General features: G+C 53.1%; 1 protein-coding gene across 1 annotated transcript; it reads left to right on the top strand.

The window, feature by feature from the left end:
- Positions 1–6,572: 6,572 nt before the first annotated feature.
- PTF1A (pancreas associated transcription factor 1a) lies at positions 6,573–8,503 on the top strand. Its single transcript, XM_045788486.2, has 2 exons — positions 6,573–7,558; positions 7,950–8,503. Exons 1-2 carry the CDS (start codon positions 6,784–6,786, stop codon positions 8,150–8,152), a joined length of 978 nt encoding a protein of 325 aa, XP_045644442.2. The 5' UTR covers positions 6,573–6,783; the 3' UTR covers positions 8,153–8,503.
- Positions 8,504–10,874: the final 2,371 nt, after the last annotated feature.

The following is a 10,874-nucleotide window of genomic DNA, read 5'->3' as shown; positions in this document are numbered from 1 at the left end:
TTGCTCCACACAGGATTTTAAGGAAACAACAATAATAAAACCACTTCAATATCCCTATATCTTCATGACCAGTCAGTGAGAGCTAAGGTCTTATTGATAGGAGGTAGAAAAAAATCCTACGGGAATCAAAACCATGACCTGCCAAGCAAGGTATAAAGTCAGATCACAGATAGAACACAAAGGTATTCAGGATGCCTGAGTGGTTCAGTCGGTTAAGCATCTGCCTTTGGCTCAGGCCGTGATCTGGGGTTCCTGGCATCAAGTTCCACATTGGGCTCCTCGCTCAGTGGGGAGCCTGCTTCTCCCTCTGCCTGCTGCTCCCCCTGCTTGTGCACTCTCACTTGCTCTCTCTCCCCCTGCCCCAATCTGACAAATAAGTAAAATCTTAAAAAAACCCACAAAGGTATTCTAAGAGATGCAGGAAGTATGATCTGAATTCTGAGTTCCCAGGAGGGAGTGGTGTGCAAGTGAAAACAAAATTATACAGAGGAAAAGTCAGATGCTCAGCCGTCCTGCCACCGTGAAAGCCTGTCAGTAAAGATATGGGGAAATGATGATGAAATTCAGCCAAGTGAAAAACGCAAGGTGCAAAACTAGAAAGATATAGAAGAAAATAGACCAGAGTGTTCTCAGTGGTCACCTCTGGGCTGTGGGCCTGGACAACGCAGATAATGTGGGGGTTTTAATGAGTACTTAGTCATTGTCAATTTCCTTTATGTTGCTGAATCCCTACAAATCTTGTTTGATAGGGATTTCATGCAGGGGATGGCATTTCATCCAATGCCATCCCATTTCAACCGCACTGCACGCAAGACTGAGACAGTTACAGAAGGAGCTCACTCAGGACGCAGCCCACGGGCAGGGAGCCCTGGGCTGGCCTGCACCTCCCAGCCCTCATTGGTCCTATCTGCTAGAAGGTCTTGCTGATTTTTGACGATGGCGCGAGCTGATATCCAGTCTCTCTGGAGGGCTCTTCCAGGGCTTATATCCAGAGATCATCATCCAAATTTTTTCTTAAAAAGTAAGTTCATTAATTTTAAAACATTTTTTTGCATGTATGTTCACATATTTCAAAAATCCAAAGGTCCAGAAGAGTCCACAATGAAAAATTCTATCCATTAGCCACTCAAAGCCTTTCTCAATGCAATCGACGTCATCAGGTTCTTAGGTATCCATCTAGAGATATTTGACGCCTGTACAAACTGATGTACTCACATATATTCACTGTCCTCTCCTTTAAATGCAAGTGGGAGTACACCAGCCACTCCTGCTCCTTTCATATAATGGTGTGTCTGGGAGAGCACTTCACATCACTACACCGAAAGCATTCTCATTCTTTGCTATGGCTGCTGACTACGCCCCTCTAGGGGTGTACCGTAATTCACTCAAGGCCCTATGGACTGACATGAAGCCAGAAAACACAGACAGCTTTTAAAGAAACAAACTGAAAAAAGCCCAACGTTCCTGTTTCTATTAATTTTTTTTTTCTTTTCACCGCTCACTACGCAAGGCCAAGACGCAGAAGTCTGGTAATAATGATTTTTGGTGTTTACATTACTAAAGGTCAGACACCTTTCAGAATAACAAGACTGAAGGACAAAGTTCAGAAGCTTTGCTATTCATTGAGTAAACGTTGTCAGGACGGAAAACACTTATTTGGATAATTATATCAGCATTTTGGTGTTTCTCCCTCAAAGGATTAATGTTTAACAATGGGAAATGTAAAGTCGGGCAGGAAGGAGGTGGGTGTGCAGCGTTAGGATTTTCTCTGGGGTTCGGGGCAGACCTGTGCCTCCTGCCCTCGTTCCCAAATGGGACATGGCCCAGCTGGGATTTTTTCTAGGCTGAGAAGGCTCAGGGTGGAGAGAGTCTGAAGGCAAAATCTGGCAAACAATGTTGACATCCCCACCTCCTTGTGCCATGGATCTAGTTACTTCTACTTGTGGCTCCGTGGTGGCAGCTGTGGCCATCCGGGAGAGTCACTTAGCCTTTCTGAATCTTACTATTTGCAAATAATAACGATACCTCCAGGTGAACTCACAGTGCGATGTTAGGAGCAAATCAGCTGGTCCACGTGAAAATCCTATTACGTCAGCTACATTAAGTGCACAGACAGAGGAGGGGCAGACAGATGCTATGTGACATAAACACGATGTAAAGCCAGACAAACCTCGTGTTGAATCCTCACCCCTTCTCTTACCGGCCATGCAACCATGGATTGAAGGCCGAGCCTCACTTATTCACCAGGGGAAGTAAGGAGGACCCCCTCCAGGTTGCAGAATGATACACATGTCTGAAAGTCCTCCAAAATGCATCTAGCTTCTCTAGCATTTGTGTTACTCCTTTTGCCTATCTTAGGACAGAATAAATATAAGGCCTTCAAAACAACTCAAGGAGCTCAGATCAGTGCAAAGGAGAGTAGGAGGGAAACAATGAAAACGAGAGAGAAATCCTCAGGGCATCTGAAGAAATGGAATGTTAATTATGGATGGAGTCAGGTGTACGTGAGAGGTGTGGAGAGGTAGGCTGGGGTACTTCCAGGAAGGCCTTGTAAGCTGTGTCAAGGAGTTCAGCATCCTCTAGGCCCGTGATTTCCAGGATGGAACAGAATGTCACGTGATCCCACAGTGGGCCTTCTCAGTGGGAAAACCATCCATAATCAATACAGTGTGACTTTGGGGCCAGAGAAAGTCCCATGATCCCATATTTAACTTTGCGTACTTTGTCGTATGCCAGGAATTGCACTATTCAGTGATTCCCCCCTCAGCGCTCAGGAAGTGCTGTGGTATCCACAGTGCAGCCCGGACTCGAGAGTTAGGGAGGCCAGAAAAGTGGTACTTGGTAGTCGGGGCAGGGTTCGAACAGGGCCTGGACTGACTCCATCGCACATCAGTATAAATATGCCCTTTGTGAGTGGGCAGAAGCAGGGCTGGAACGTGCTCTCAGCAGCCAGTGGAACCGACACCGGGCTGAGGTCACCTGCTGTGTGACCCTGGGGGAAGTCACTGAACCTCTCTGGGCCTCAGAAACCTTTCACCATTATCCCTGTGATTCTATTTTTCAAATCCTTTCCTAAGAGTATGGGAATAAAGAATGGGTTCCTGGGGGCACTAGAGTGGAGCGAAGAAAGGTTTCGGAGAACAGGGGAGGGAGAAGGAGTAGCAAATAGATACAGAAGATTACAAACAACGGCCTGGCATCATGTCTATGTGGATTAGTGAGGACAATCTGGGTCATGAGGAATCAACATGGACCCGTTTTCAAGTTGGGAGACAGACCAGGAATCACATTCCCAAGTCCCTGCTTGCAAGCACCAGGCAAGGAGTGTGGGATATTGTGGAGCTGGGCTCCAGCATATGCCGAGCAGGTGTGGAACACTGTGGGAACATGTGGAGGGCAAGCTGAAGGATGGAGAGCCTAGAGGCCCCATTCTTCATTTAGTGGCCTCTGCCTGAAATTCAGCTTGGGAAGGAGCCAGGGGACCTGGGCTCCAACCCTCCAGTCACTATTCCCAAAAGTGAATGCAAGATGCTAGAAAGGTTTGATGGGAAACAAATGAACAAGTTTTCAGGTCCTTGAGACTCCTGGGAGGGAGAGAGCTGAGAGACCGGGGTGGGGGCACCAGAAGTTCTTGCCAGAAGTTCTGCAGGAACTGAGAACCTTGAAGATAGTATGAGGCCCCTGAGCAGCCCTGACAGAAGTGTGGCAGGAGTCAACCGGGTCCAGGACAGCAGGTGCCACGGAGCAACTTTGGAAAAATTTGAAAAGAATCTCAAGGCCTCACCAGGATTTGGTATGAAAAAGAACCAACTGCCACTGCCTACCTTGGGGGATGGGTGTTATTTTATACCGAAGCAGATTCCTCACAAGGTTAGGGGACATCTCTCCTGAGAACAGAGGGTGGGAAGAAAAAGATGCTGGACCTCAGCAGGGGGTGGAGAGGCTTGCAGCTCTGGGACCAGTTCTACCCCTGTCTCCATGAAGAACCTGGAACCTTTTGATCTTGTTCCTCTCCATGTTCCCCCACTGCCCAGGGGATCCATGAAATGTGGAGGGAGGGGCTGGAAGGAGAGTTGGGCCTCTAGCCATTTCCTCAACCAATGAGTTGCTTCCAGAGGCCGAACGCAGCCATCCACGTTGTTGTGACCTCCAGTGACCCAGAGAAAATTTCCTTTATTAGTGGTGAAGTCTTTCTTCTTTTTATTAGAGAAAAGAACGATCATGTCTTACTTACATGCATGCCCACACCAGTACCCCAGTATCAGCGTCTGCAGGCCTAGCCCTTCTTCCCAATAGGACTGGTCTCCAGATGGTGGTTTTCTAGGGGGAAAGTGGTGGGGGTGAGGAGGAAGAGGGTGAAGAGGGTTATGTCTGGAACAGGTGAATACTTTCTCTTTTCCTCCTTACCCCATGCTCAGCCACGAAGCCCCAGGAATTGCCCAGAATGTCCATGGTAGCTAGTTCTGCTCAGCCTCATGGGGCAGTAAGATTTCCAGCGCACTCCCCATGAGCTCACCGGGGTGCCCAGAGTAATTTTCTGTACTCTACCACAAACCCACTGAGCACACATAAGAAGCTAACTTAAAATCACATTGGGTCAAAAGATACCCGTATACACACCTACTGACTCCCAGGATCCCCAGTGCCCCCCAACATATCCAGGACACAAACACTCTCTCAAGAGCCACCTAGATTTATCAGAGAAGGCCTCTCAGCCTCTTGAAGAGACAGCCGTTGTAGGCTGGAATCCAATCTTTCCTTCACTGAACAATTAGCAATATTTTGGGTAAGGCTTTGAAGTCTGATCATTTTTTACTCTTCCAAAGTCCTTAGGCTGATCCAAGAGCATGTCCCCACTTAATTTCAATCTAACCAAGTGAGGGATGGGGATGAGGGCCTTTTAAGTGTAAAGAGCATTGGGTGCACACCACCAGCTGGCTGGATCTGTGGTCTTGACCTCCCCCCCCCCAACAGTTTCCTTCTCTTGGAGGTGAGAATGATAAATCCAGATGCAGGATTGCAGTCAGGCTCTGGCACAGGGTACCTGTCCACATTTTCATCAGCTTAAGCATAACCACCTCACTAGGAAGGGCATCCACAGACACATAGAAGAACCGGCTATAAAACAGTACGTCTTTGGGTGAAAATTGGGGTTTTTGACAGTTCAAGGTAGGGTCTTTAATCGCGTGTAATTTTTGGCCCTAACGTTTGGGTCTTAGAATTGAATTAAGTACAGTGTAATGTCTAAAACCAAGAAGCATGTTGAAATTGCTGTTCTTAAAAGGCATGGCTTTGGATTTTGAGAGGAGCCTGCAAACCCCCTAGAAGCCTCTGGTGAGACAAGTGTCTGAAAAAAGAAGCGGCTGACCCACGAAGCCCTTGGCTCTCAGTCCTCTATTCAGAGAACATGTGCCACTTTACTCTCCCGGGGGTGGAAGTTGGAGCCTGGCGTTTTACAGGAATTGCCCCGACCTTGAAAGTGTTTCTTTGTTACTCTTAAGATGAAGAATTCGTGTGGCATCGCTGGCTGTGATAAAGCGTGTCATGGGCAGAGCACATACGTTTTGTGTTCGGGGGTTTTTTGTTTTGTTTTTGTTTTCTTTTAAGGTCAAGAAAGAAAGAAAAAAATCATTCCGGGACAGTCCCGGTGGTCAGAAAGGTGAGGGACTCAGGCTTTGAAAGGGTTCACACTCTGCCCTGTAACTTCCACGCCCTCCCTCCGGCCTGCTCCAGAGCAGACGATTCATTTGACTTCTTTTGTATCAGGTTTTATTGCTCCGAACCCCTAGGGTCTCGATTTGCTCTCAGAAGAAACGTGCCCCACCGAGCCGCTCTCCGAGGCAGCCCCTCCTGTGTCCCCGTTTCTTTCTCAGGGCGGGGTAAAGGCGGCAGCCTCGCGCCCCGAGACTCCGCGCAGGGTCTGGAACGCTCGGGACGTCCGGCGTCGCCTCCCAACCCCACCGGCACACACCGTGCCAACTTGACGGGAGTCCTAGCGAAGTCCGGTGAGGAGAGAAGACCCGGCGGAACTCAGGCCGGAGGCTGGGGGTGACCGGGGCACCCACCCGGACTGCCCAGGCAGCCGGCGGTGTCTGCGCCCACCCCCGAGGCGGAGCGGCCTCCGTCCGCCATCCGCTCCGCAGCCTGCGCGGCCGACGGGCACCCACCAGACCTTTTGTGGCTGCGCGAGGACGCCCCGCGCCGCGCCCCAGCCCCGGGGCTGAAGGCTCGGGCTTTGCGCAGCGCGCGGGCTGGGGCGGGGGCAGCGGCCGCCACGAGCCGCAGGTGCTTCCGAAACCCCGCGCCCCGCAGGTACTTGTCAGAAGAGCGGGCGGGGAGGGACACGAGGGGCCCCAGGCCGCGCGGGCCCCGCCTCCTCTTCGCCCCAGGAGCTCCCACTGGGAGGAAAGACTCCCCGGCCCCCGCGCCGCCGACGGGGCCTCCCTGCCCCCTCCCCGCCGGCGCCCCGCACTCGGTGATTGGCTGGCGCCGCGGGTCCCTGGCACGCGCCTGTGGATGTAGTTATAAGAATCCTCGCGTGCCGGCCCTCAGCTTCAGCAAGTCGGCCACAGCCCTCCCCGGCGCAGCGCGGGCGCCGGCCACAGCCCAACGGCCGCGGCCACTGCAGGGAGGCCGGGGGCGGGAAGCGGGCGGGAGATCCTCCAGGCCTCTCGCTCATCCCCCGGGAGGGAGGGGGCCGCCGCGCGAGCCAGAACCGCACCGTCAAACGTCCCGAGAAGCCCCTCAGCCCCTCAGGCTTTCAGGCCCGCGGCGGCACAGAGCATGGACGCGGTGCTGCTAGAGCACTTCCCCGGGGGCCTGGAAGCCTTCCCGTCTCCTTACTTTGACGAGGAGGACTTCTTCACCGACCAGTCCTCTCGGGACCCTCTGGAGGACGGCGATGAGCTGCTGGCGGACGAGCAGGCCGAGGTGGAGTTCCTCAGCCACCAGCTGCACGAGTACTGCTACCGCGACGGGACGTGCCTGCTGCTGCAGCCCGCGCCCTCGGCGGCCCCGCACGCGCTCGCCCCGCCGCCCTCGGGGGGCCCCGGCGAGCCGGAGGACGGCGGCGGCGGCTACTGCTGCGAGGGAGGGGCGCCCCCCGGCGGCTTCCCCTACTCGCCCGGCTCGCCGCCCTCGTGCCTGGCGTACCCGTGCGCGGGGGCGGCCGTGCTGTCCCCCAGAGCCCGGCTGCGCGGCCTGAGCGGGGCGGCGGCGGCGGCGCGGCGGCGGCGGCGTGTGCGCTCCGAGGCGGAGCTGCAGCAGCTGCGGCAGGCGGCCAACGTGCGCGAGCGGCGGCGCATGCAGTCCATCAACGACGCCTTCGAGGGGCTGCGCTCGCACATCCCCACGCTGCCCTACGAGAAGCGCCTCTCTAAGGTGGACACGCTGCGCCTGGCCATCGGCTACATCAACTTCCTCAGCGAGCTGGTGCAGGCCGACCTGCCGCTGCGCGGCGGCGCGGGCGGCGGAGGGGGACCGGGCGGCGGCGGGCGCCTGGCCGGGGACAGCCCAGGCAGCCAGGCCCAGAAGGTCATCATCTGCCATCGGGGCACCCGTAAGTGAGTCCGCAGTCCAGCTCAGGGAGACGGGGACGGGCACGGGAAGGTCTCGGAGGGGCTGGGTGAACGGACCCACAAGCCGGCTGACGGACGGATAGATGGTGCGTGGGCACCAGCGACCTTGATCACGAGTTGGCCTTTCGCAGGTTTTTTTCCGCCACTTCACCACGGCTGGGAGGGCGTGCGTCCCCGACAGACTTGCAGCTCCAGGGATTCCGGGGAGGGGGCGCTGGGGGGCCGAGGGGTGGAGGAGGAAGGTTCGTTCTCCTGTAACCTAAGACGCCTGTTCTATCGAGGCGCCCAGGAGGGGATCCTAAAGGACCAGAGGGCACCCTCTGGGAATAGAGTTGGACGTTCATGGTCTGTTTTCTCTTCTCACCTCCTCAGGGTCCCCCTCCCCCAGCGACCCGGATTACGGCCTCCCTCCCCTTGCAGGACACTCCCTCTCATGGACTGATGAAAAGCAACTCAAAGAACAAAATATTATCCGAACGGCCAAAGTGTGGACCCCAGAGGACCCCAGAAAACTCAACAGCAAATCTTCCTTCAACAACATAGAAAACGAACCACCTTTTGAGTTTGTGTCCTGAGAAGTCCCAGACCCTCCTGAGGATCTGATTATGTCTCTGTGCATATTGTACATGTAAATATCTATAATGTAATTTAAGAATCACATTTTTCTAATGGCAATCAACTGTTATTTATCTATTTATTATCCTGTCGAGTTAATGAAATAGATGATCTCTTTTTAAGTATATAACTTATATAATTTATCCTGATTTTCTAAAAATATGCAATAGCCTATGATTTCCCCCAGCACCTTGGGCAGAACTCTGCGTTGTTGGAAGAACTCTGGCCAGAAAACGTCACGCTAATTTATTGCCAGATATGGTTTATTTCTAAGCGTTGTTAATAAATGCTATTTACACCTTTTTCTAAAAGTTTTTTGTTTAATACATGATTGGGGTAGCTGTTTTATTTTTTAAAAGAAGAATTAGCTTAGTCAGTAAAAGATAACTGAACCAGACACGCAAAATGTGGTTATCCAGTAAGAAACCACATTTTAGTTCGATGTAGCTGAAAGTGGGTGGATTAGAGGGTTAGGCCCCAAGTCTCTAAGGGGGCCCTTCATCTGCATTCCCTGCGCTAAATAGTAACTTTGGCCTGTATTTTTATCCTATCCTCCAAACAGCCTATGAGGCAAATAGGTCATGGTGTATTTATTATTCCCATTTTTCAGAGGGGAAAGCTAGGGCTCAGAGACGAATATTTGACTTATCCAAGGTCACGCCTACCCTGCCTAAGCATAGTGGTTGAGGGTCCAGTGGGAATAGGGTCCTAGTTTCCTGGCGGGTCAAGGGAAGGGGGTCATCATGCTTTCACGGACGCGCTGGGGAGAAAGGACTATTCTTGAGCTTGCCCTGTGACCCATCTTTTCTGTAGTTTCAGCATCAGGTATATGGATCTCAGAGTAGGCCTCTCAAAAGAGATGAGGTAGACGACTGTGCTGACTCCTGGAGACCCCTCTGGATGCCTCCCAACAAAATCCGGGGTCCCTTCGGTAAGGCGAGGAGCCCGGCCGCTCCTGCGCCACTTGTGCAACCGAGTTATTTTTTAAATTGACTTCGTTTTGTCTCCAACAGAATCTCATCTTCCTTGGCAAGCAGCCTGGGGAGAAGGCGAGCGTCGCGAGGAGGGAGCAGGGCCGCCCCCTAGCGAAGGGGAGAGGCACGAGGGCGCGGCCCGGGGCGCTCACCCGGAAAGCCCTAGACACCGGGGCTGCGGCTGGTCTCCTGCGAGGCTGCCCGGCGTCTCCTGGGCTCCCGGGGCGCCCTCCGCTGCGGGCCCGAGGCCCCGCGCGCTTGGCTGGCGCGCACCTTCTAACTGAGTCACCGCCCCCGCGCCGCGCAGGCCGGGGCCAGGCGAGGGGCCGCTCCGCAGCCCGGCAGCGGCTTGGTCAGCCAAGGTACAGTCGCGAAATCTCCCCCGGTACCCACGGCCCTGCCGCAGGACAATATGTCGGCAGCATGCTAATTGCTTTAACCTAGTTTCAGACCCACCGAGGGGTTCCTCGCGCGCCGCGGGTGCCATGGACCTCGTCCAAGTGCAATTAAAGCGAGGCCGCGAGCCCGACCCCGAAGCGCGGCCTGGCCAGACACGCGGAGATTCTGGGTCGAGAAGCTCCCAGGAGGCCCTTGGCCATGGACCCTCTCACCCCTTCCAGCCTTCGCAGCTTCTCCCGGCCCTCCCCCTGAAAGATGGAGATTTCACACTGGAGACAGAATTTGGGAAGGAGAGAAAATAATTCGATTTTGTCCTGTAATAGAGCCCATTAAACATGAAAGTTGCTTTGGCACAAATGCTTCTATCAGGCATGTAATCTCATTACACTCATTAGAAAGTCAAATGTTAGGCAGACTTCAACTTAATTATAACCTATGTAAGTATTGTACCGTATTCTTCGTCTGTGTAGACCCGCGTTTCAATTGGGTTGGGTAATGTGGCACTCGGCAGTTAAAACACTACAGTCATTGTGATGTGGCACCTTTTATTTTGCGTGTGATTCAAAGCCTCAACACATCCTTTAGTGCGGTGCAGATGAAGCGGAAGAGCCGGGCTGAGCGTGTAAAACACCAGGGTCTCTATCTTGTCACTCTTCTGTCCTGACTTGGCAAGTCCCTTTAAACACAACCTTCAAAGAGACTGACAGCTTCTTTTTATTTACTCATAATCCATTCATTCTAGTGTAGCAATTCTTAAAAAAAAAAAAAAACTGCCGCAGGAAAAGCAGAACAAACGTATCATTTCAGAGTCCCCTCTGGCGTCAGAAGCCTGAGCAGAGTTTGGTGCACGAGCCGTTCTCCTTGTGGCCACGCCAGGCTGGAGAGCCTCTGGCCTGGGGCAGCTCTGGCCAGTAAATACAGCCTGGCACTGGAAAGATCAGTGTGGGGGCAGTTTGAGTGACAGGTATTCAGCTGCCCTGCTAAGTCCACACGTTTCTTCCAACTTAAAAAAATAATAGTAAGTTCTGTATGAAAATAATCGAATAAGCCAGACTCCTGGATGGCTAGGGAAACCCTTTGCTCAGCCTCGTTCTTCTGAGCGCCCACCAGCCCCAGGTTGAATCCAGGTCTGGGACCACCAAGGGAAAGAGGTTCAAGTCCCCACTGGCTGCCTTGGTCCATTTAGCATAATAAAGAGGCTGCAAACCCAGAACGGGGTACACTTTAGGATCTCTCCTCAGGAGCTGGCTAAGTCTTTCCCCAGTGGTCTAGACTCCGCTGCTGGAGACTGACTGTGGGAGGAGGGAGT

Source organism: Ursus americanus, chromosome 31, assembly GCF_024610735.1.
Source record: "Ursus americanus isolate L20-20 chromosome 31, mUrsAme1.1.p, whole genome shotgun sequence".
NCBI classification, from domain to species: domain Eukaryota; kingdom Metazoa; phylum Chordata; class Mammalia; order Carnivora; family Ursidae; genus Ursus; species Ursus americanus.
The sequence above is the reverse complement of the archived record's forward strand: the minus strand, read 5'-3'. Positions and strand labels throughout refer to the sequence as shown.

Excerpts from the sequence above, each read along its gene's own strand:
- PTF1A (XM_045788486.2), top strand. The coding sequence starts at position 6,784 with ATGGACGCGGTGCTGCTAGAGCACTTCCCCGGGGGCCTGGAAGCCTTC. Across the intron at positions 7,559-7,949 it reads CATCTGCCATCGGGGCACCC|GGTCCCCCTCCCCCAGCGAC; the intron begins GTAAGTGAGTCC and ends TCACCTCCTCAG.